The sequence below is a fragment of the Harpia harpyja genome, chromosome 6 (genome assembly GCF_026419915.1).
Source record: "Harpia harpyja isolate bHarHar1 chromosome 6, bHarHar1 primary haplotype, whole genome shotgun sequence".
Taxonomy (NCBI): domain Eukaryota; kingdom Metazoa; phylum Chordata; class Aves; order Accipitriformes; family Accipitridae; genus Harpia; species Harpia harpyja.
The window spans coordinates 67,115,300-67,141,131 of record NC_068945.1 but is presented as its reverse complement, the minus strand read 5'-3'; the positions used below and the strand labels follow the sequence as shown (position 1 = coordinate 67,141,131).

The 25,832-nt window shown below is 48.7% G+C and overlaps 1 protein-coding gene across 1 annotated transcript in view; it reads left to right on the top strand.

Annotated features, from left to right (window-relative positions):
- The first annotated feature begins 6,410 nt into the window (after positions 1 to 6,410).
- The window catches only part of PODXL (podocalyxin like), a 46,154-nt gene continuing 26,732 nt past the window's right edge, over positions 6,411 to 25,832 (top strand). Inside the window, exon 1 of the mRNA XM_052789599.1 lies at positions 6,411 to 6,560. Within this exon, the coding sequence (XP_052645559.1) occupies positions 6,524 to 6,560 (37 nt within the window). The 5' untranslated portion in view covers positions 6,411 to 6,523. The remainder of the gene's footprint in view (positions 6,561 to 25,832) is intronic.

Sequence of the window (25,832 nt, the reverse complement as noted above, 5' to 3'; positions counted from 1 at the left end):
GGGCCTGGGTTTCACAGAAGCCTTGTGCTTCCCCATGAAGACATCTCCAGCACCTAAGATGCCTCCAGGCACCTATGTTCAAGCAACTGCACTGTGCCCTCCTTTTCCAGTGAGGATAACGGCAGCTCCAGCACCACCTCAAATGGAGATACCTACAACTACCCTGGAGACATGGACACACAAATGTAGGTGTCTTGGTCCAGACCCGAATCCACCTGCAGACGGGTACGTGTGTGCATCTGTGTGTGGTCGAGATGGTGACTGACCTCCTGGAGCATGTGTGTTGCAAGAGGGTTGGCAGCTTGCTGAAAATGAGGTTCCTTGCTTCTTCTTTTAAAAAATAAAACCTAAGAGAATCAGAAATTATACCTGTCCGAGTGGCCAAGTCCAAAGCAAAGTGGAGGAACAGAAGTCCTTCAAAACAGGATCATAGATGAGATCAGGAGCTTATTTCAGAGCTGAGGGCTGAACCCAGATTTTATAAGTCCTTGTCTAATAAGTCAATTCCAAAAGGATTTCTGCTTCTTGACTCGCACGAGTTTGGGAAACCGCAGTTGGCATTGTGAGCGGTATCCCAGACTGTTCTTAGCTTTCTCGAGACAGTTCCTGCTCTCGAGGCAAGCTGCCTTTTGGTTCCTTCTGCTGGGTCAGGTCCAGATTAAGGAACAGACATGATGCTTCTGACTCCCCATCTCCTGAAATACATGGAAATTGCCTCCATTGCCTATCCTGTGCACACCACAAACTTTTTCCCTGTTTTTTTTCTCATGAACAGCCTCTTTTCCTCACTTCAGATCTAGCTGCAAGCTTCGCTCCATTAATGGTCCCATTTCCTTGAGGCTATCTGTCAGGTAGACATCAGACCATAGGTATTTTTGTCTCTTGCCGAAGGGAGTGTAGTTTGGGGTTGGTTTTTTTTTGCTTTCCTTCCTGAAATAGCCACTGGTGATCTTCACCCCAGGAGCCCATATGCTGTTGTTCACGCTGTTACTCATACCAGAGGTATCAGCCCCGTGAGCTGCTGTTCGTCTTCCCATCTTAACCCCAAATTTGAATTCCACACATTATTACTTTGTGCCCTGTTGCACAGGCAAGATAGGTGATGACATTCAATAAAATCGGATTACCAGCAAGTTAAATGATCCTAAGCTGGATCTTAGCCCGAGGATTTTCATGCTGCGTAGGCTTTCCTCGGTCATTTTCTGTGAAAGGAGGTAAATATTGCAAGGGTGCCTGGAGACGTCAGTCAAATATTATGACGAATCTGAACACAGCTGAGAAGGAATTACATGGTACAGGGAAGAAAAAGCTTTCTTTGGGAATTTATCCCAGTGCTGTGAGGCACAAGAGCATCTCCTATGTTATGATTCCTTCTCCTTTGTCCAGTTTACCTGTAAATGGCAGAAGAAATGGAGTTTCTATAGTCTTTGGGGAACCATGAAAGCCTCTTAGGCTTTCCCCAACAAAGAAATCTTGTGTCATGTGACATCTTCCTCCTCCTGAGACGGTTTCAACCCAGCTGAGTTACATACCTTAAAACCACTGCTCTTTCACACCTTCTTAGATAAATATTTAGCTGGGACACAAGGAGCCAGGTATACGTGAGTCTCTGTGCTTTATCACATCAATATCAAGCTTAAAAAAGACAGCTGACTGACTTAAGCCCATGAGATTTTAAATAAAAATAACGTTAATAATAAATTTTAGAGTAAATTCTTATCTTTTTGTTCCCTTTTCTCAGGCAGATGTGCAGACCATTCTCCAAAGGGTTTCTCTGCCCCTCTAAGGCATGCATTTTCATGTTTGGAGTTGAAAGCAAAAGCCTTTACATGATTTCCTGACCCCGTGATGCTGGTATTTAGGAAAACCTCCAGAGCTGGGACACTCGTGATAAATCTCCCTGTTAGCATGTCTTTGGGTGTAAATGGCTGTTCACCTCTTTCTATGAAATGTCAATGCCTTTTTGACACCCCTAGAAGTGCCCAGTTTCTCAAGTTAGGGCTTTTTCTGACCTTTTCTCCCAGCTGACGGTTACACATCGGAGCTGGATATGCTTTAACAGACATCCAGCTTCTGAAGCAGTCATGCTAAATATCCCTTTCTTTTTTCCTTCAGCTGCTCATGATTCATAGTCTTGATCTGACACCCTCTTAGTAATTATCCCCTTTGCAGCAGAGACGAGAGGCAGATTCTGAGCTGATGCAAGTGGGCAGGCACCTGTACCCTGCCAAGCCGTAGAAATAATGCAGTCCTTTCTCCTACTACTTTGGAAAAGGAGGTTTAGCACCATGTTTCTGGATGGATCGGTTTTCCCAAGAAGCGGAGACCGTGCCGTTATTTTAGCCACCATGGCTATTGCCAGCAGCCAAGGGTTGCAGCAAGGGAGGAGCTGCATGGCCATGCAGGGGGATCAGTCAGAGAGGACATTGGAGACCCTCTGGAGATAGCCCTGCTGAGCGAGAAGCAATACCCAGCACAGATGGCAGAGCCGTTATAATTTGAGTATCCAATGATAACCACAAAACCCCCAAAGGAAGCTTTCTGCACAGCATCCACCCTCCCCCTGCGGTGGCTGCGCTCTTCTCCTCGTCTCTTAAGGAAAAGGAGGTCCAACAGCCACGCTGAGAGCAGACCCCTGCTGAGAACTGACAAAACTCCCTGCACAAGTGGCAGGGTTCTGATAATTTAAGAGAAAACCTACAGCCCAGATCAGCAATCTAAAAAGACTCAGGCGTCAAATGCTCAGGGCGTGAGATTCCCTCCTCCCTGCACAAGGCCAAAGGACCAGCACAGCCCAGGTCTGCTGGTGAGGCCAGCCAGATGAATTTCTTCTCCTCCTAACTCTCAGTACAACCATTGCAGCATAAACCAAATGGCCATTGAAGCCAGCCTTATTGTTAGGTGGATTTCAAGCCATTCTATTTTTCTTAGGTCTATTTTAGTTGCTGGCAAGGGAGCTGTGCTTTTGTCTGTTCTTGCCACAGCCCTCACCCACCATGGAGACGCAACACACTTTGGGGTAGCCCCGTTTCCCAGGCACTGTTACCCCAGAGCAATGTGCCACGAGATATTTTTGCCATGTATTACGGGTGCTGGTGCGGTCAACAGAGAGTCCAAGGAGCTCAGCATCACTTCCCTCCTCTCCATCCCAGGCACACTGTTATACTGATGCAGCTCGGGTTTTTCCCTAGGCTGTCTTGACTTCGCAGTTAACACCGAAATATGCTGATTGGGAGAATATGTGTATGTATTAGGGGATGTGATTCTGCAGGGAGAGAAGGAACTGCCTCTCTAATACTGGTAAGATCAATAATGTACATCAACACATTCATTCATTTATTGCAACTCGAGTTTCATGGCTTTTAGGTACTGTGTGATGCAGAGTCATAGCAAGAGGAGGTGAGGCTGGGCTGAGGGACACAGCAAGTCTCGCTGCACTGACCCAGAAGCTAAAATCAGGACAAGGAGCCTTTTCTGGGGACAACATGCAAAGCAGGTAGGGAGGGCTGAGCGAGCTAACTCAAGCCTCTCCTCGAGTCTTCTCAAGGTGACCTTGCAACAAGAAGAAAGTCCATCTTTAACTGAAGGCATCAAGAAAACCAGATCTGAAGAGTCATTTTTGAGTGAAGGTTATTTTTACCACCTCTGGGTCCAGGCTGGGAAAGTTCATGGTTTAGCTGGATCTGTCAGTGCAAGGGGGAGGATTCAGTGCAAAGCTCTGAGCTTATTTTTAGTCTCCTCCTAGCTGCAGTGAATGCTCCTTGCCTGAACACTAGATAAAAAACTTTCAGCACTCTTCCCTCTCGCCACAAAAAATGCAAAGATTTGATAATAATTTTGTCCTTACTACTTTGGGCATGTTGTTCCTTCAAGACATGCTCAAACTGGTGCAACCCTTTCTTAGAAAACAAATGTCTATTAATTTATTTAAATAATATTTGAAAGCACAGCTTAGTTTCGGAGGGGGCGCTGGGGTAATGTGTGGGACTGAAGCTTGGGTGTGAGCACCGTGCCCAGTCTCCAGATCTAGGAGTGACTATATCTGCTACAGTGGTGGGGTGCTGCCCCCCAACAGGGCAATGCCCCCCCCAGCAAGCCCCCCCCACTGTATATCCCCTGGGTCTTCTCCATCTCCCAGTCCAGGGACTCCCCGTGTCATTAGTGGGGGGAAAGAGGAGGGATCTGGGGAATTTTGTACCTCTGGAGCATAGACAGTGGAGGGGGGTGTACCTGCAGAAAGCAATCTCAAATTGAGCCCCCCTCTAGATAAGAACGCCAAATCAACCCCCAGCCATGGTGAGAATCCCAAATCAAACGCTATCTAGATGAAAATCCCCAAGTAACCCCCAAGCAGATGGGAATTCAAAATCAAACCCCAAACCCCCATCCAGATGAAAATCCTAAATCCACCCCCAAATGCCCATCCTGATAAAAATCCCAAATTTCCCCCATGCAGGTGGGAATCCCAAACTGATCCCCAAGTCCTCAAGTCCCCATGCAGATGAAAATCCCAAATCCTTACTCATGTGGGTAGGAATCTGAAATCAATCTACAAACCCCCATCCGGATGATAATTCCCAAGCCCTCCCAAGCCCCAACCCTGATGAAAACCCCAAATCCTCCCCACGCAGCCATCCTGATAAACACCCCAAATCCCCCCCATGCGGGGGGGGGGGGGGAACCCAAACCATCCCCACTCCCCCCATTCCAATGATAACCCCAAATCCCCCCAGGTAGGTGGGAATGCCAAATCCCCATGCCAACAAAAAACCCAAATTCCAATGAAAACCCCAGATGACCCTATGTAGGTGGGAACCCCAAATCCCCTCCAAACCTCCCACCCTGATGAAAACCCCAAATCCGCCCCATCCAGGCAGGAGTCCCAAATCACCCCTCAAGTTCCCAGACTGACAAAAATCCCAAATCCCTCCCAAGCCCTCATCCTGATGAGTACCCCAAATCTGCTCCATGCAGGGAGGAATCCCACTACCCCTTAAGTCCCCACCGTGATGAAAACCCCAAATCCACCCTCAATCCCAACAAAACCCCCAAATCACCCCCTTGCAAGTGAGAATCCCAAATCCCCCTCAAACCTCCATTCCAATGAAAACCCCAAATCCACCCATGTAGGTGGGAACCCCAAACCTCCCATCCTGACAAAAAAACCCCAGATCTCCCCCCATGCAGGGAGGAATCCCATCACCAGTCAAGTCCCAATCCTGATGACAACCCCAAACCTGCCTTCAAACCCAATGAAACCCCCAAATCCCTCTATGCAGTTGAGAACCCCAAATACCCTCCAAACCCTCATCCCAACCAAAACCTCCCCACCTCCCCAATTCCAATTAAAGCCGCAAATCCGCCCCCCCCCATGTAGGTGGGAACCCCAAATCCCCATCCCAACTAAGCCCCCCAATTCCCCCACCATGTAAGTGGGAAACCCAAATCCCCCCCAAACCCTCATCCCAACAAAAACCCCAAATCCTCCCCACCTCCCCAAATCCAACTAAACCCCCAAATCCCCCCCTAGACCCCTATACCAACTAAGCCTCCCAATTCCCCCCCCATGTAGGTGGGAACCCCAAATCCCCCCCAAACCCTCATCCCAACAAAAACCCCAAATCCTCCCCACCTCCCCAATTCCAATTAAACCCCCAAATCCTCCCCACCTCCCCAATTCCAATTAAACCCCCAAATCCCCCCCCCCGTAGGTGGGAAACCCAAACCCCCATTCCAGCTAAACCCCCCACCTCCCCATGTAGGTGGGAACCCCAAACCCCCATCCCAACTAAACCCCCAAATCCCCCCCCCTCCATGTAGGTGGGAACCCCAAATCTCCCCCTAAACCCTCATCCCAACGAAAACCCCAAATCCTCCCCACCTCCCCAATTCCAACTGAACCCCCAAATCCCCCCACCGCGTAAGTAGGAACCCCAAATCCTCCCCCAAACCCTCATCCCAACGAAACCCCCAAATCCTCCCCACCCCCCCCCAAATCCAATTAAACCCCCAAATCCTCCCCCAAACCCTCATCCCAACAAAAACCCCAAATCCTCCCCACCTCCCCAATTCCAACTAAACCCCCAAATCCCCCCCCACCCCTAGGTGGGAACCCCAAACCCCCATCCCAACTAAACCCCCCAAATCCCCCCCCTCCATGTACGCAGGAACCCCAAATCCCCCCCCAAACCCCCATCCCAACCAAACCCCCCCCCCCCCCATGCAGATAAGAACCACAAATCCCCCCCCCACCCCGACGACCCCCCCAAATCCCTTGTAGCCTCCCTCCATCCCCCCCCCCCCCGCGTTCTCTCCCTCCCGATCCGGAGGGAGGGCGGAGGCGGAGGCGGGTCGGGGCCGCCGTGCACCTCCCCCGGCAGCCAGAGAAGGGGAATTGGGGGGGGGGGACAGTGGACACACGGGACCGGGAACCGAGAACCGGGAACCGGGGGAGGGCAGCGGCCGCCCCGCCGGGGAGAAAGAGCTCCGGGAGCGGCGGCGGGGACGGCCGGGCCGAGGCACCATGCGGGCACCGCTGCTGCTGCTGCTGCTGCTGCTCGGTAAGTGCCAGCTTCTCCCCCCCCTTTCCTCAGCTGCCTTGCTTTTTTTGCCTTCGCCTTGCTGGGTTTTCCCCCCCCCCCACCACCCCACCTTTCGAGCATCTTTCGCCTTTTCGCCTCCCCCCGCCTTTTTTTTTTTTTTTCCCCACTTTAGTTTGAAGCAAATCGGGCTGAAAGGCGGAAAATAAACTGGGGGATGCTGAGTGCCCACCCGCTTTCTGAATCCAGGGTGATTAACCCTCTTATTTAGAAACTAAGCACATCAAACCGTCCACGGCAGCTCAACTTGGGGCGCAAAGAGCCGCAGTGCTCGTTTCTTTATGCGACGGTATGAGCTAAACACGCCGCTTCTTCATCCCTCACCCACCCTCGCAAAACCCCCGGTCAGGGGTTTTGGGTTCTTGAGAGACCGATGTGCAAAGCACACCCCTCTTTTGGGGTCCCATCGAGCAAAGAGGGGGGAGCCTTCGGTTCGGTTTGGTACGGCCGCTCTTGCAACGGTCCGGCGCGCCAGGTGCTGCACGTATCGAACGTGAGCACTCGCCCCTCGTTCGTGGAGATGGCCTGGGAAAAGAGGGGGGAAAAACTGGTGGGAGACAGCAATTCCCTAATGGAAGTTGATGGTGGAGTTGGCAAAAGGGTAAACTTTTGGAGACCCTTTGCCGTGGGGCAGCTGTAGACCCGTGAGGGACGCATCGCGCCGGGGAGGTTTGGGAGTGGGAGTGGAAACGGTGTCTTGGGTCTTGCGATAGTTAAGGGTGCTGTGGAAAGGGCTGTGGGTGATGAAGCGGGACGTCTAGTTCTTTGGCGGGGTGTTTTGTTGGAGAGATGGCCATAAACAGCACCGAAAAGTAGTGGGGAAAGGAAATGCACTGATTGTTTCAAAAGTGAATAAAGGTAGAGGAGTGGGGTATTTCCTCACTGTATTCAGGGAAGATGAGGAAGGGGGGAAATAAAATAAAAATGAAAAGAAATCAAATCAAATCAAATCAAATAAGAGAAGGTGAAATCTTGCTCTGGGTCACATCTCCCAGCAGAGCCTCTGCTGAGCTGAATGTGCTTTTATTCAAGGTAACAAAAGCTGAGCGACACTCCGGAGGTAAAAGCCCAAGTGGAGGCAGGGCCCTGGAGGTTTAACTATGGGGTGAATTCACAGAGGTCTGGCTGAAATCTCTGCCTGCCTGGTTTTTTCCTGCTCCTCTCGGGACTTGCGGTGCTGCGGCTTGGTGGGCGAGCAGGTCCATCTCCCCCTGATGCCAACGTGGGCTTTAAAAGAGAAGATTTCTCTTCCCATTAAAAGCCAAGAAGCCTCAGCCTCATTAATATTGGCATAAAGTGGGAGCTGCTAATGCAATTTTTCTTGTGCCAGCCAGAATGTAGCTGAGTTTAGCTGACTTTGCCTTCTCAGAAGGTTTTGTTCTGTTTTTCAAAATGGGCTGATAAATATGCTGGGATCGGTACAAAACAGGCTTTTAGGGGGAGGATGACGGGGGGCACCTGTTTCTATAGCACTCTCAAGTGATCCTATTACATTTTTCTCTGAAATTATTTGATTAAATCCTTCAAAACAGTGTTTTCTGCCATTCGTTGCTGCTCTTAAGTTTTGAAATAAGCTCCTTAGAGGCACTTTTATGTTGCTTCCTGGGTATTGGCACCAGGATTTTCTTCCTTAGGGGCCAAAACAGGCATCCCTCTTTGCTGGGTGTTTGGGCTTGGAGTCCCAGCAGTGTTTAACTCTGAGGCTGGTATCTGCTGCAATCATCTGAGTTAAAGCCTAAAATTCATCTTTTTGTACCCCCTAAAATGGAAGAAGTTGTGTTTGTAAGTGAAACTGTAAGATTTTTGGTATCTTAAAAAATAGTAATTGGGATGGAGCCCGCGTGATTTGCTCTGTTTAAATTGGTTGTGAAATGGGTGGGTGAGCAGAGAGTTGGGTTTTCGAAGCATGTTTTTAGGTGTCATGAGGAAGAAGGTGACACCGTTGTGTGTGGGGCAGAGCAGAATTGAGCCCAAGGTTGCTGAAGTTTTTAAAAGCAGCTATTTTGGGTACGGCTGTTTTGCTAGAAATACTGGCTTCGAGGTTCATATCATCCCAACCCTCTGATTCTGCAGAGATCCCACCTAATTTCTCCTGTTGTAAATCAGAATAAAATCAGCCTCAGATAAGGCACAACCAGTGCGTACAAGAGATGCAGCAAACATGACATCGGGCACATAACATCTTTAAATTCAACCAGCTTGCGAGGGGCTCGGAGTTACCCATTACATCGTGTTCACAGGACACTTCATTTTATTTATTCTTTCCCCATATTAGATCTTCTATCCCACAGGGGGTATGATAGCAAAATTACATCAGGAAGAGAAAACCGATACTTTTTATCCTCAGATGATTAGAAAGAGCCACAGCTCAAACCTGTCCTGGGGGCAAAAAAGGCAGGAAGGGGTTTTACCGGAGATCAACCCTTTGCTTAGCTCAAAGCTAACCACAGATTGATGGGTTTTAAATCCTTGTTGCCAAAACACCCCTTTTCATTCCCAAAGCTGCTCTGGCTCCCTGGTACTGGGAGTTTGTGTTTGTCCAAGACAGGCTGTCAAAGATGTGCATTTTTTAAAATCCATTTTATCCATTGAATACTAATCTTCACACGGGCAGGAGCAGGCAATTGCGGCCGTGTCTACAGGAGGAGAAAAAAATTGTTAACCAGAGAGTTTTAGGATCAGCATCGAAGCGGAGCATGTCTTCTTATGTATTTGCTGTTGGAGGAACTTCGATAAGATTTTTGCAACCTTTTTGCAAGCCATTTTAGCAGTGCAATGGCTTTGATTCCCCAGTGGCAAAGCAGATACAGTAATGATACCCCATGGGTCTGTTTAGAAGGCTTAATTAACGAATTGTTTGTAAAGCACTTGAAGATCCTTGGATGAAAGGAGCTGGAACCATGCAATACACTGATTTAATTCCAGAGAGTTGCTTTAAAGGCTTATGACGAGGAGGCTGGTGATCATTCATGTCGGCAGTGATGGGAGACCGGCTGGAAATATCTGCTCTCAGCATTTGCAGGGAGGCTGGGGTTGCGCTTTGGTTATTATTTGCCCTATAAATCACGCATTTTCTCTCCCCATCTGCACCCTCTAAAAGACCTAAGCCTGCTGACACCAGCTCTGGGGTGTTTGGCGGCTCAGGCCATGGGGACTGGTGGAGCTTAATTATAGCCAGCGAGGATCCCTCAGGCTGTGCAACAGCCCCCCTGTTACTCTGGGTGTTATAACACCATACGAGAGCAGAGAGAAGCTGTTGGGGTTTAGGTGCAGGACCGCATCCCTCCCACCTGCTCGCACCTGCCTTGAATTTTGCCCCCCTTCTCCACGATGCTGGACTGGGTAGCCCCTTTGCCCTGTCCCCAAGGACCCACCGCAGCACCCAGAGCCCCCTGATGCTCTGCGGGGCCGGGGAGGATGCAGCGAGTGGGGCTTCATCCTTACAGGGTGATGCCCTGGGGAGGTGAGATCCCACCATAACGCCCAGCTGAGCTGCTCTGTGCTACAGGGGGGGCTCAAGTTCCAAGCTCAGGTGCCTTCAGTAGCTACATCTCCAGGTGGTCCAAGCACGTAGCAAACAACCGACCCGTGGATGTGCAGAAATTCCTCCCTCCCAGCTGCTGAGCCGATGGGGAGCGACGCATAGGCAGAAAACGTGCAGGTTGTGAGCCTGAGTATCCGTCTCTCCTTCAGTCTTGCTCCCAGCCCAACAGCACGCTTGCATGACAGACGGCCACCCTCAGCTCTGCCAAGAGCCGAACATCACGAGAGGGTTTGAACTTTGCAGGAATCCGGGTAGCCCGGTTTGGTCCATTCCCCATGTGCAGGCATGTGAAATCTCGCAAACCCTCCGAAGCGTTTTCACATGCTTCTGTCAACTTCCGTGTCGAAAACCTGTTTACATGCACAGCTTCTTCCATAACTGGCCAATCTCCACCTAAGGATGTTGTTTCTGAATTCTTGCAATGCCTACCCTTTTCTTCACAGAGAGCTCCCGACCAAACCTTGCTTTTTCTTTTTTTTTTATTGTAAATGATGCATACAGTCATCTGGCATTTGTTGTTCTCCAGATACCTGTTCTCAGTTCACCACAACCCCCAGGGTTTCAGCAAACAGTCCACGCTGCAGAGAGCAGTGCCTTTGGTCCTGGGATTGCCAAGAAAATCCACTGAGTCTTTCTCTTGCAGTTTGTGAGACAACCAGGCTCGAGCCTGAGTCTGCATGGGGGGTTCTTGCAGGTCCTACTGCATGGTGGGATTTGGGGATGCACCACCCATGTCCCCCAAAACCCTTTCCGTGTGCCGTTGAGGCTTAACCAAAAAAAATCCCTGTCTTCTTCCCCGAACTGCCTGGCGTGATGGTGACCCACGCCCCAGGGTGAGGTGCTTTCTCCTGTTGCTTCTTTGTTATTTGGGAGGGACAGGGACAGTTTGTCCGAGCTTCATCAGTTTTTGACAGCTCTAATTGAGTCTTTGTCTGTCGTAGCGCTGGGCTGAAGCCTCGTGGTGTTTTGCTCTGGAGGTCCTTCGGGAATATGTAGATCCACTAAAAACTGAGTGGAGGCAGGAGGGATGTGCTCTGCCTGTATCACAGCTCCAGTTTCGGGGTGCCTAAGCATGGGGACTAGCCTATATCCAAAACCATGTTACTTTTGAGCTAAACAGCCCTGCCTGAGAAGGTAGACAGAGCTGGGGAGAAAAAGATGATCTTCCTTGTTGTACAAAAATCACATATGATATGCTGCTATGAACTGAAGAGCTGAAATGCTGTTTAAAGGACTGGCTGTGCCGCAGTTTCTCTCTCTGTTTTGCATGTGTCTGCTTAGACTACGTGCTGTTTGGTGGAGAGACCACGTGGTGAGCGCTCAGGGATGGGGAGATCCTCTCATTTGGGGTCTCCAGGGCTGCTGCACTACGAATAGCATCAACTATTCGTTGATGGCGAGCAGGGGGCTGCAATGCAACAACAGCTTTCCATGGCCAGAAGCAACTTCATGATGCTGCAAGGGGAGAAGTCACAAGTCACATTTAGAGGGCTTTTACCATGACACCTGGGACATTTGGAGCTCAACCCTGTGCTGTGATTCAGGAGGAGTTGCTGACTTTGCACTGCTCATTTCTACCCCTTTACAATGTGACGACTTGGGGCCATGCTGATGGGGTGGTATTTTTCTTCTAGCTAAACTTCCAGGTGATGGGTATAAGTGTCCTCACCTCCTTCCACAGCCAAGGGAGAGGGACAGGTTCCTTAGAGGATGACTTAGCCCACTTCAAGTTAGCTGCTGGCTTTGAATTGCAAATAGTGGTAGAAATAGTGAGTGCCTGGGGGAGTCCTGGAAAATGCCAAGAGTAATGTTACTGCCTTCTGAGAGTGCAAAGCTCTGTGGTGGCTTATTTGGGGTGACCTTCTTGAGGGTTGCATGCACATATTCACTTGATTTGAGCCATAGTGTGTCTCAGAGTCAGCCTTCAGTACTGAATATTGCTGAAAGCCATTGGGAAACAGCAAATGCCAGGATGTCCCATCAACCCTAAAGAGAAAAAAAATCCCCTCTTCTTCAAGAGATGGAATGAAGTTGCTCCAAACCCCAAAGGCACCAATATCCTCCATTGATCATTTGCTTATTGGGTCCCAGGTCTTGTCGCTGAAGTTTTTCTCATCAATAAATGTGGCTGCTTTGCAAACCTTTGCATCTTTGCAGCGCACGCTGCTCTGCACGTTGCAGGCACCTTTTCTGTCCCTTAAATAACGTACGTCTCACAGCTTGCTTGGCTGCAGGCCAGGACCGCTCAGCAGACGCCAGTGACAGTTTGGTGACAAAGTATTGCAAGGAGATAGGGAGAATGCAAATGACTTATTAAAATTAACTCAGTGTAATGCCTTAACGCCCAGCGTAGAGCAGAAGAGGTAACGAAGGAAAATGACCCTTTATTTTGGGTGACCGGAATTCGGCTTCGCTGAAGCACCTGCTTTTAGATGTGCATCTGCAATAAACCAGCTGCGGGAAGGCAACATGCCGGGTTGAGATTTGGCTTTCAGCCTGGCTCCGCTTGTGCGTAATGTCCCAGGTCCTGTGTCTTGGCGTAGTGCTGGGGTTGGGTGGCAGCAGAAAGGGGATGGGCTCTGGTTTGGGCAAGCTGGGATGAGCTGTCTTGCAAAGGAAGGGAAAATCGGGAGTCCTGGCGTTGCCAGCTCTTCTGCAGTTGTGGGCAAGTTGCTTTTTCCTCCCACTGAAGGACCCAAGGTAACCCCATGTAGGTGCAGATACTTAACCCAGGTGTTTAAGGTTGGAGCTGAGTTGTCCTTGAATCCAGCTGCTGTTAGTGGAGAGAGAGAGAGGGGGGCACGTCCTGAAGAAAATTCAGATATGTCTTGGGATGATTTGGCCGCTACAGATGTTTGTCTCCATACATGGTCCCCAACAGGGTCTGACGTTACACGAAAAAAGTCCAGGATCTGCCCGTGGAAACCCTTGTGTAGCATAACAGTATCTGTATTTGCCTAAAAATATGGGTTTCAGGATTTGGAAGAACTTCTTGGTGGTGGGTCAGGATTGCACCCTAAAGGCTGCAAAATGGAAAGGCAGATAAGAAGAACACGGTCTTTGGGTTTAAAAACCAAGTCTGTGTTGGAAGCCAGGTGCAGGACAGATGCCTTAGAAATAGGCAGATAGGATCTGCGTTAAAACCTCCTCCAAAATGGAAAAGGTAATTTTTTATTTCAGAGTTAGTCCTATTTTAGATGTTGCTTTGAGGTCTGGCTCATATTCTTAGCATCCTTAATAAAAATTGGATTAATCCAGCAGCTTTTTCTCTGTCTTACAAGCTCTGTGTGCAGGGGGCTTTGGTCTTATGCCACATGGCTCATGAAACTGGTGAAAGGGAGGAAGAAGGTCATTTTGCAGTGGAAGAATAAGGCCTTAGTTATTAAAGGCAAAGGCTGAAATTTTCTTTCTCAGCCTTAATTGATTTTCGTAAATTTAACTGGAGGAGGAGGTAGACATTGGCTTAGAGTTATTAAGCTGTAGTACTTAAAGATATATTAAATCTATTGTAGAGAAATGAGGAGACAACCTTGTCAGACATTTATTCTAAGTAAGTGGCTTCTGCTAGTTACAGGCAAAGAGAAAATGCCAGATTTCTAACTTTGACAAAGGGGACTTGAAAGACTCTGCAGAAGGGTTTGGAGAAACTGTGTTTGAGAAAGTCCTTCTTTGAAACCTAATAGCAAAGACCACTTTTTTTTTTTTTTTTTTCTCCTCCCTGGAGTCTAAAGGCAGGAGGGTGAGATAAGACATTCCACCACGTACGCAAATGGGGAAAAAAACGGAAAAGTTTAAATGATACTGCTGCAGCCTGCGGAAAATGGATAGCTCTCAGGGTGACTATTATACGCTGCTTATCAAGATACTGGATGCCTTGACTATGAGAAAAAGCAGAGAAGTTAAAGCGATGCACTGTACTCCCCAGCACGGATCCAGTTAGCAGTGGTTATACTGGAATAACATCAAGTAACCAAGGTCCTGGATATATATATATAGTATATATATAAATATATATATACACACTAAATAAGCAGTTAAAGTTGTCCTTGTTGGACTTTTCTAATTTATTAAGCAACAGAAGAAATGGTATAGCACAGGTAAGGGAAGCAAGTTTTCTACCAGGTACTAGGCCAGCTAATAAGGAGCATCCTCAAACCAGGCTGCGATTGCACGACTCCAAAACCAGCATTCTCATTCACGCATTTTTTCAGCCCTCTTCCCACTCTCTAGCTGCTGGTGACCTGATTTAGTTTCGGAGCCTAAACAAATAAAAACAACAAATAAACAAATACAAATTTGTTCCTATGGGTTTCTCTTGGCAACCTGGAGAAAGTAGCAACATGCAGTAAATGCATGAAACAACCCCTTCTCGTTTTATTTTCCTTTTTTAAATTTTTTTCTTCTAATATTGGTTTAGTTTTCGGACGGATCCATCCCCCGATCTGGTTTGACAGATGCTATGAAGTGTTTGTGCTTTCCACTGCCTCTCGCAAAGGGCACATGAATTTATACCAAATCAAAGCAATGCCTTAAGCACACCAAAATCACGCATGGCAATGAAAAGCTGGGCAGCAGCGATGCACGTGCTGCAAATGGGATGAACCAGCAATTGCCATGGGGCTCCCGGCAAAGCCTGAGCCAGCCAAGAGACAACCAGGGCAAAACATGAGCGAAACGGGACACGGCATGGCATCGGCCGTGAAGCTGGCAAGTGAAAAATCACACCCTTGACCCCATTTTTCAAGCATGCAGGAGTTAATCTCAGCCCGCCTCGGTGGCTCTCGAGATCATCACCTCCACGCTCGCCCAAGCCTCGGCGTAATTCCCATGCCAAAAAAGCAATGAGAGATGCTGACCTCTTTGGCACAAGTGATAAATTTTCCTGTCCTGAAAAGTGCTGTGGAATATTGCAGAAAAGTAAGTTTTGAGCTTATTACAACACCCTAGTATAGAAAATTATTTTGTTTCCTTAAAATTTTCCCAGACAGCTAAAAAAAGCCCTCAAGACTCTCAGTCTATGCAATTATGTAGGCTTCTAAGGTAGTTCCTACCCATGAATGGTACCAATAAATCTCCATTAACTGCATTCAACAGGAGAACGTCCTTTTTTCTCATTAAAGCCTCACAAAGGGTTCAAAACCTCATTTTATGGCAGGGTGCTTTGATTTAAATTGATGTGGCTTAAATTATGAATTTTAATCACGATTTAAAATACAGAAGAAGAAAGTCTTAATTTGAATGATTTGATTTTAATCATGTTTTTCATTTACAATTCATAGCTATATCCCTTAAGCAGGGCTCATTCTCCTCGGTTGCTCATTGTAAAACTTGGAGATTTACAGCCCACGCTTGCCTTTCAACTGTGTTTTCTAACCAGGTGGACACACTACGAACATATTTGTTTAAGCAGTTTTATAGCCTGCCACTGCTCTATTTTGATTTCTAATTTATGCATCTTTTAAGTCTTCCTAGGTAATGATGAATAATACTGATTTTTGGGCTTATTGGTGCAAATCACTCTACTTGTAGAGGAAATTTTTGTTAAACTGACAGATATAAAAGAGCATTTAAAATTCCTTTAAGGTATATGAAGTAACCAAGGGCCTGGATACCTAGCGCATAAACTTTTCAACATACTTTGAGTTTAATGCTAAGCAATTCATTGAGCAAATCTCAAGCGTCAGTCTTTGATGGAGTTAGTGACTGAAATGAATTGTTTCATGTCCCTCGAGCGTTTTGAATAAACAGGAGACATTCTCTTAAAACTCACTTTTACTGTTTAAAATGGGAGAGGAAGTAATTTTATTTTTCAGCTGCCAGTTTCCAGTTGTTTTCGCAGCTTAGAATTAACTATTGATGGAGTGGCTGAATGTGTCTCTCCTTGATCTGCAGAGGGAATTTAAATGCCTAGCTGGGGTTTATACATTTGACCATCTAACTGAAGGCACAAGAACCCCATGCTTAGTGTCTGGGTACCCTGCATATCTGCCCAAGTGTGGACAGACAGCAATTAAAGGAAAGAAAAGGAAGAATTAATGAGGCTTCCTTTAACTGGCTGCCCTGTTTTTGTCTCACATCCAAATCCAGTCCTATTTAGTGTTGGAAAATCCAAGTTCCCGAAGTGCCATGGGTGTCCTGGTTGGGTTTAGTCCTGCTGCAATATATTTAATCTTCTCTTTGGTGCTAGATGATAAAATCTAGCCTTTCACAAATTAGAAGGAGATTTGGTCTTGATGGATTGTGGCCCATGGCAGTGCACACACCCTTTTTCAATGGGACAAGGCCAGCTTGGAGCAATCTTTCTTGTGTCCAGGAGAGCAACGTAGCCTAGCAGATCCTGGTGGACCTCCATCTACACTGCATGCCTGTCATGGGAGTCTCGAGAGGATGGCAGTGATAAACTTAACTCCCCCTCTTCTTTCCAAAGTAAAACACTACTAATAGGCAGTTCTGCAAAGCCTGGTGAAGCCTGGATACCCTCACCCAGCCTATTTAGATGCATCTCCTTGCTGATCCAACATGAGAGCATTTTCTCCAACAAACCTGAAAAATCAAACATTGCCGTTTAAGGCAACAATCACAGGGGAAAAAAAGAAGGGAAAAAAAAAAAAAATCTTGACAACTGTCACATCCTTGGTGCAGTGTCTTGAGCTCCTCACCACAGGACACCCTTTTCAAAGGACATCTTCATTTAGCAGCAAGCTGCCGAGAGCATCCGTTGCCACCGAGATGATCGCAGTTGCCACTCCTGCCACCACTGCTCTGCACATAGCTGTTACAGCTATTGGGTTATCACCTCCACGGTGTGGACGCATCTGCTTCTGCTATGACACGTCAGTTAAGGCTGATAAAGTTGTCCAATGTGCTGCAGTTAGGCCCAGCTTAAGGTGGAGGATGCACTAACATCATTCAGACCCCGGGCCAGATCCTGCAGCCCTCACTCTGAGTTTCATTAGGCCAAGACCCTCTTGGGCTGTTGGGAGGAGGAATATCCCATGATGGCCATGCTCCAGAGAAGCTCTGCCATGGTGAGTGGTTCTCAAAGGCTGGCCTATAATTTATCATCTCACCCAAACCCCTATTTTCTGTGGAGTTTTCCAACCAGGAGAAGGTTGATAGCGGGTGGGGTGGTGTTAAGCAATTCCTAATGAGGGCAAGGATGGCCAATACAACCACCACTGTGGGCTGCACAACCAAGCACAAAGCCTGTCACCCATCACTGTCCACCTTCCCCATGTCAGTGGTCCTCCAAATCATGGCTTCAGCTGCTGGGGGGCGATTTAGGGTAGCCGAGTTGGGAAACAAAAGCTGTTCTTTTGGCAAAGAAAGTGGCACAACAAGAAGGAGGGAGGACTGGTGGGAGGGGGACAGTGAAAAGTGGGTATGTGAGGTTGGGTTGACAGCAAGAGAAGTAGGGGACATCACGGTCAACGTGTACTTTGTATGGTCCTTTAAGAATGCCCTTTGTGAAGGCTAAGGGAGGGGAATGCAGAAGACCAAACTGATGGGTTGATAAAGGAAAGAGATGGTTTTCTGCTTAAAAAAAATATATCTGTCTTTTTTGTGCTTCTATTATGAAGTCTGGCCATGGGTAGCTGACACTGCGCAGGGTAAAACTTGGGAGTTTTTAAAGGGTTTTCGGTGGCACAGCCAGCCCCCGAAGGAGCAGGGCTCTCCTTCTCCTGATCACATTAGAAATGGAGATTCCGGCATCTCATCGGCATCTCTGATGGAAGCAAGGTGACTCGGCCCCACCAGCAGCTCCTGCTCCTGCAGGACCCTCTGCACGCACTCCCTGGCTAGTGCAGAAGCTCCCGTCATTGCAAGACATGGCGTGAGCAACTGGATAGGCATCAGGATGGGTACAGAGCCCCAGCACGATGCTTGCTGGTGAGAAAGTCAGGGGGGAACCTCAGAGAGCTGATGCATTTTGGACAAGACCCAAAGCCAAGCTCTGGCGTGGTGGTTGATGAGGTCCCACTGCATACAGCTCCCCATATCTCTCAGCTATGCAGAAAAATCCCACTAACAGTCCTGATAAAAACCTGGAAAAAGCCTCCTGGGAAAAAAAAAAAAAAAAGTCAGGAAACCACCAAAAGAAGAAGCTGCGTGTGCCTTGCGGATTTGATGAGAAATACTTGGGGGACAGCCATGCCAAAGGAATGCCGGCTATTTCGGGGCTGTGTTTGTGTTTGAGCTGTTGGATGAGGGTTGCAGCTCTACGCTTTGTCTTCCGTGAGAGCGTTTTGCGTGTCTGGCGGGACTGCTCCAATCTGATTAGGAAGGGGCTCGCTCGGGGGGCGGCAGCAGCGATGCAGGGATGTAAGCTGCTTTCCCGGGGGCTGCCCAGAGCCAGTGAACACAGCCCAGCTGGCCTTTGAGGAAGGGTTTCCTTATAATCCAGCTCATGAGCTGTTTTGGGGCTGGGGTTTATCTCTGTCTTGGCTGGGAAAATTGCTACCCTGAGGCACTGGAAGAAAGGGGCTGGTAATGTGGATGGGCGAGTGGGACCAGAGCTAGGAAACCTCTGCAGGTGAATTGGCTTTGAAGCTGGTTTTTGGAGAGTGCGTTTAGGATTGCACTTTATTTATTTATTTACTCCCATCCTGAAGGCTGATGCTTGTCGCAGCAGGGGGCTTGGGGAAGGGTAAGAAAAGTGCAGCCCACAAGCTGTTTCTGCAAGGATTTCGGCTCGGTCTGAGCAGAGGCATGCATCTTGTCAAGCGACAGGAGAGAGCAAGGGGTAATAAGATTTTGCCTCTGCCCAAATCTGACAAGAGCAGATGCTCACAGCCTATCTCTGAAGTAGGTAAAAGTATTCCTGCCGCAGGAATTTATTTCAGAGGCAGAGAAAGAACCTCAGATCTCTCAGCTCCTGTTTTAAGCAGTAAGACTGTTCTTTGCTGAGACGGACAGATGTGTGTGAGGTGCCTGTGGGCAGATTTCCCACATTTCTCCCCCAAAAAGGTAGGGAATGGCTTGTTATAGTAACTTGGTGCCACCTGGACCTCACTGGACTTCCCAAAGCCAAAGAGTTGCAAATTGTCCCAGCCTGTTCAGTCCATGGCTGTCGTCATGAAACTACCAAGAGTGGGGAAAGGAGGACCCCTCTCCTTGATGACATAGATGAGGAATAATACATTTTTTTTCATAGTAATAAATATCAGCTTTTGGATCTGATTGGATCAAGATTTGAGCCAGCTTCCCAGGGGTGAGTGTCTGTGTGTGCGTGCAGCAGCACAGTGCCAAACGTCCCGCTGCTGTAACTCATCCCCATCGTAGGTGCGTTCAGCCCTCCATGCATCTGGGCTGTTTGCAAGATGGGGATTTGCTGCACTTCTTGCTTTTCTCCAACACTGTTCTGCTCCCGTTTGGGAGAGCTGGTTCAAATCCTACAGCAGCACAGGACTTGGCCATCTGCTGTGTCCATAGTCTCAAAATGCAATGCCTGGCTTCCAGCGTGCGTGTTCTATTTATTTGGCTACTGTGATGGGCAGAAGCTTGCTGGGCAAAGGACCTGGTGCTGTTGTTTTGCATCATTCGAGCATTTCAGCCTCTCATCCGTGACACTGTGGCCCACATAGAGAGAGGTCTGGGTACTGGAGGGAACTGGTGATGGATAAGCAGAGCAACGCCAGCTAACAGGGGCCAGGAGCAAGCTTGCACCAGACAGCAGTATCTGGAGAAGACAGGCTTGCTAGTTATTAATTATTTAAAGCAATAATACAACAATCAGTTACCGGGAGTCATCAATAAGCGTTGCTAAAAGTCGCCGTTTGCTTTTGATGTCTCAGCTCTTTCTTGCCTCCATGGTCAGCAGTCTCAGGGCTTGATTTCTGAGAGCTGCCCTGACCGGAGTCAAGGAGCATTTTGCCCAGACAATAATTTCCAGAGATGTCAGGATGAGATGGGGCTCAGGGCAACAGGAGGGTCTTTATGCACATCTGATTGTGCTTCTCCAAATGTGGATTTCAAGTCTGTGTGGGAATTTTTCAGTTGCCTCTTCTGCCTTTCCATAATCAGGAATGCTGGTTTTCTTGTATCTCATAAAATAGTGTAGTTTTTGTAGCAAAGCCATGCCTTGCTTTGGCAGTGATCACTTGCAAACATTACAGAGCTGTTCAGGTAGCCGCAGCCTTCACCAGTGTAGCACATCCCCAACATGGGGCTGCATTTGTTCTCCCTCACTCTCCCCATACCTACTCCGCAGCTCCAGGGTTACAACCAGCAGCACCCACTGAATCGCAGTTCAGAGCCCTCTCCCTCACTCTCCTCTGCTCTGCTGATGACTTTCTGCGGGTCCCATCACGGACCTGACCTGCAGTCCCTGCCTTCTTCTCCCATCTCCAACCCCACCACAACTCCAGCTCGGTTTTCTAAAGGAAATATCCAAGCTCATGTGTCAGAGTTTCGCTGCTGAGCCAAAAGCAGGATCCGGTCTCCGCCGTCCCGGGAGCAGAGTAATTTGGATATTACCATGAAGCCCAGCCCCGCGTCCCCCTCCTGCACCCAGAGCTGCTGGTCACCTCCCTGAGTTCTCTCCAAGGTGGGAGCCCAACGTTGGGTTTGCAGACCTGCCGGCCTCTTTTAGGAGAAAGAGGAGGATGATTAACAGCAGGGAGGGGATGCAGCTCCTTCTTCCTTCCTGCTTCCTTTGCTCCCTTCCCTTGCCCTGCCGTGGCCTGCCCTGTGGCACGACCGCCAGACACTGCCCTGGAGAGAAGGGTTTCGGTGGCAGGGAGACGTCAGTGAAGACCTGAGCTCAAAAGGTGACATGGGCAGGGGTCTTTTCCATCCAGACCACCTTGGCTGTAAGCGCTGCAAGCTCTCCTTTCCACTAGATAGCATTTAGGATTTTCCTCCTTAACCGGTGAGTCTCTTCATGCTTAAACTCACTACCTGGACCTACCTGTCCAGGGAGTTTTTGGGGAGCTGAACGTGACCACTGTTGCATGCTATATTTGTATTATATATTATATGATTTGATGGAATTTCTCAACATGCAACCATGCCATTAAAACCTACCGCAGCCTGCTTGCACTGAGTGCAAAGCGCTGCATCCCCGACCTGGTGACATCCCACAACTTCCCATGCTCTTCTGCTCAGCTGTAACCACAGAGGAATCTCACTCCTTGCTGGGCTGCTGGGTGGACAACATTGTTCCCCTATTGAGTCATAACAATGAGGTCATTGGGCTGGAAAGACAATGTCATTCAGCAGCCAAGAACCCAGCTGGCTGATCCCGGTTGTGTCTCATCTCCTATGACAAAGCCACATTTAATTGACTAATTAAAGCCATTGCAGGCTCTATCTTGGAAGGGGTGACCAAAATGCACGTTGTTCTTTGTCAGCATTAAGTCAGGCCAGTTGGCCAACTATTAAGCAAGACCCTTCTTCCTTCTCCACCTTGCGATTTGATGCGTAGGCCTAAATTCCTGGTCCTGGCAATGGAAAAACCTCCTCAGACAAGTGCCAGCATGTGTTTCAGAGCAAGCTAACTGTTTGAATGAGGAACCAAGGCCCTCAAGAGAGCCCACCCAAAGCCCGCTGTGCTCTAACATGACCCAGCTCAAACCACTTTGGGATGGCCTCTCTGCATTACCATCCCACCTTTTGTTGGAGACTCGATATTTTGGGTTCCCAGCTCCCATAGGAGTTTGATATTGCACCTAAACCTATGGCATTGGGGTGCTCCTATACCCTGTATACCCTACAAGGACAATTTGCCTGGCCCACACACCCTATGAAGCTATGAGTCCACAGCAAATCACTGCTTCCCTCAACTGAGTGCTCCTGCAGTGTCAGGACCCTCACCGCTCTCTGAATGAAGATGTTTTGAGCCCTGAGACCAGTGGGCACTTCTGCTCTCGACATTTCTTGCTCTTATTGCCATTCTGAATAAGATCATCCTGTAAATAGTGAATAAATGTGCCCTAAGGGACTTCTCAGGATAAATGCTGTTTAGTGCTGCTAGGTTGCCATTTCCATTAAACCCTCAATTTTTTTTTCCTGCCCGCAATGTGATTGTCTTAAATCGGATTTATCTTCTTTTTGCTGCCCAGGCCCAGCTGAGCAGGAACGCTGGGTGTATGTTTACCGCGGCTGGTGTCCCAGCCCTAAAGCACAGCAGCCGCTTCTTTTGAAGAACATACAAAGCAAGGAAGAGGAGCAATTGTTTGGGAGGAAGTTGAACCATAATGTAATAGACTCCCGTGGGGATTACTATTAGTAATTATTTGTATTGCTCTGGCACCTAACCAAGGTTGGGGCCCCACTTAGCAAGGTGCTGGACCAGCCCGTAAAAGAAGACAGCTCCTCCATCCGAAATCTGTCCACTCTTGCATGTAGAGACAGGGGAAACTGAGGCAGGGAGAGGTGAAGAAACGTAACCAGGTTTGTTTCAGAGGGTTGTGGCTGAGCAAGGATGTGAGCCAGTGCATAGTGCTTACAAGAGCATCCTTCCTCTCGGGGGGAAATGGTTAAGGCTCCTCTACTTGTGCTGCTCACAGCTACATATAAGAGGCCACTGGGTAATAAATATGCTGTGCTGGAGAATCCTGCACTAGGACAGCACTGGAAAAGGTCATCTCTCACCGTTTGTGCCTTTCATCAGTGATTCCTGTGATCATGTGTATTATATTAAGGAGAGGAAGAGCAGGAGCTGTTGAAGAACAGAAGTTCTTCAAAAGGAAACCGAGTCCCAGTGCTCTTGAAAAACAAAACAAAACAAAAAGAGCCAAAATGGATATTCTTTTTCTGTAAAACTGACTGTTTCAGGAGAGTTAAATAATGAGGCAATTATGAATTTGCCAACAATAGAAGTTGATCAGATTACACAGCCTGTAAAGCCAGATCGTCACTGGAGGCATTTGGTGGGAAAGAAACTCCGTGCCAGACAGTCTTTAAATAGTTTTGAATAGGAGGGAGGGTTAGCTGTGTCCTTCCCTTCCTAGGCTCTCCCCACCTAAAGAATAGCACCGAGCCTCCTGCCAAGTCCACCGTGTCCAGTCAATGCCCAAAGGCTCGACTCGCATGCACAGCTATATAAATATAGGTAGGTGCATATGTATATGCATGTGTATATATAGAGCTCTGAATTATCCGGGAAGACCCCACCCTGAGGGAGGTGTGGGTGGGGAGCTGAAGAAAAAAAGGTGGGACCCGAAATAGCACCGACACACAAAGGATCCCAAGGAAACGTGGAGCCCTCCGTGCGGCGTTAACAGGAAATCTCTGGGCTGCTGGCTCGGTAACCCCGGCTAGCCAAGGTCATGGGGGACTCATCGCGGCAGAGGGACAGATCCTGCCATCCAGCTTGGCTCTTCTGGAAAAAAACGTGGGGTGAAGGGCGTGCGGTGGCAGCTTTTATGTCAGTGAAGGTTTGCAGGTGTCCCAGACATTCCTGCAGGGGAACTTGTCCCCAGCATAGCTTCAATGAGCAGCAAAGCAGGTGGCACTGCGGAGTGGGTATTTAACTAAGAATCACCCAAAATTTTACTTAGAGAGGCTGGGATGCTTGAGGAGGTCGCTAGTGCCTCTTGGATGTAGCTCCTACATCACTTGTGTGTTTAGCCGCTTCACATCACCGCACCTTTGAGTCTCAATGAACCAAAGATCATAGAATCATAGAATATCTCAAGTTGGAAGGGACCCATAAGGATCATCGAGTGCAACACGTGTTCAGCTTCTTGTCTTTGGGCCCATCCTGGCTCAGTGGTGAGCAATACACGGATGGGCTGGGGGAGGCAACGTGACTCACGACCCCAAAAAGGTTAAAAATAAACTGGCTGGAGGGCGTAAATTTGGGCTGACTTGTGACTCATCAAAGGTGCTGGGCGCACAAAGGAGGGTGAGGTTTCAGGTCTTATCGCCTCCTCGCCATCGCTTTTCTGCTGGCCCTTTCTGCCCTCAGGGTGGGCAAGCATCCTCCAAGTCCTGCCTTGAGCATAGCCCCGTCAGGGGCTGGCAGCCTCCCCACCGAAAACCTCGGTGGCAGGAACAGGCAGAGGTTGTTGCGGGAGGGCGATTCCTGTTGTAAATCTTCGGGGGAGGAAAGGGAGGTGCAAGAAGCGAGGGACAACGCTTTGCAACGCCACAGCGGTGCTGTGTGCCAGCACAAACTGACCTTCCAGTCACCCGTCTCCATTTTTTTTCCCCTTGTACCGGAGCTGCCTGTGACCAGGCTGAGGTCGTCTTATTCCTTTAGGTTTGGAGTCTCTCCTCTTATTTTCTACCCCTTAGGGCTGCAGCTTGGACCTCCTCCATGCTGGGCTTCCAGCAAGCGTCAGCCTCCAGCTGAGGTTGGCATCCTCAGTTTTGATGGCACAAGTTTGGGGATTAGATCCCTGCTGCTGTTGCCCCTCTGTGGTCTGGCTTTGTTGGTATGTGAAGTCCCAGAGAAGCCAATAGACCCTATTTGGGTTTGGGGTTGACTTTCCCTTTAGGAAGAGCCCCTGCCACAAGAAAGGGCATATTTCCTCCACTCCCCTTCCTCATTGCAAGAGTTAGTGTGATTCATACAAAAAGTGGGGATTTTTTTTGGCTGAAAAACCTACCCACAGGAGGTCTGCACATTTGTCCCTTTGCGAGACCCTTGCGGCCCTCATCTCTCATGGACAGTCTAGACTCATCGCCAATGCACAGCGCCTAACTTGAGTGACATTAGATGTGACAACTCTTCCCCAGTGCTGGCCAGCTGGCAGAGGTTCAGCCAGCAGGATAAGTAGCTCAGGGCTAACTAACTCCCTCCCCACGTTGCTCAACATGAACCCAAATATGAAACCAGCCAGCTGGAGAGGACAGGGCAATGAATTCGGTCTGCCTGTGCCACCCAGAGAGGCTGTTTCTCGCTGTGGATAGGCAAGCCCACCTTGCCTCTCTGTCCGCTTGCCTATCCTGTCCTAGAAGACAGCGGACAGTGGATGGACCCCACTGCCTGCTGCACCATGCACCCACTCCCCAGTCCTATGGCCTGGTCTGTCTACTGTCTTCTTCTTGTCCTGCCTTTCTCCACGACAAAAACTGAGCAAATAGCAAGAGCTGCTGACGTGACGTCAAATCTGACAGCAATCAGAGCTTTCCATGTCCAGGAATCAGGAAAGGCCAACCTCACCTGGGGAGGCAGGTGTGCCCCATCCCCGGTGTTTGGTCAGTGTCAGCGCCCAATGCGAAGTTTGGGGGCTTGTTTGTGTGGGGACCATCGCCAGACTTCTCCTGAATTATCTTTCTTAAACTGCATCAGCTCCCCCTTGTCGGCTTTCAGAGCTAAGGAGACTTTAATTTGATTTAACCTACTTCATTTTAGCTAAATTAAATGAGAGCTGATTTAAAGCCGAACAAGAGTGGCCACCTGGTGGGTTGTGTGCACTTTGACTAATCCACTCTGAAATCATACCTTCTTTTAATTTTAGATTAATTTTCTTGAGTACCTTTGTGTAGACAAGCCATCAGGCTGAATAAAAATCATTCCTGTCTCAGAGGCTCATGTCCTCACTCCTTCTCAAGTTGTCTGGAGTAGTCCTCCAGGAAAAGCCAGCAAGGGATGATTCATCTTGCTGGGGTGAAAAGCATGAGGAGGAACTTCTGCTCTGCCTTGATGAATAAATCTGTCCCCCCAGCCATCCCCATGCACCAAGCTGCAGCTCTGGGCTGGAGAAAGGAGGTCAGGTCTCCAGGAGGGGCTGCTGTGA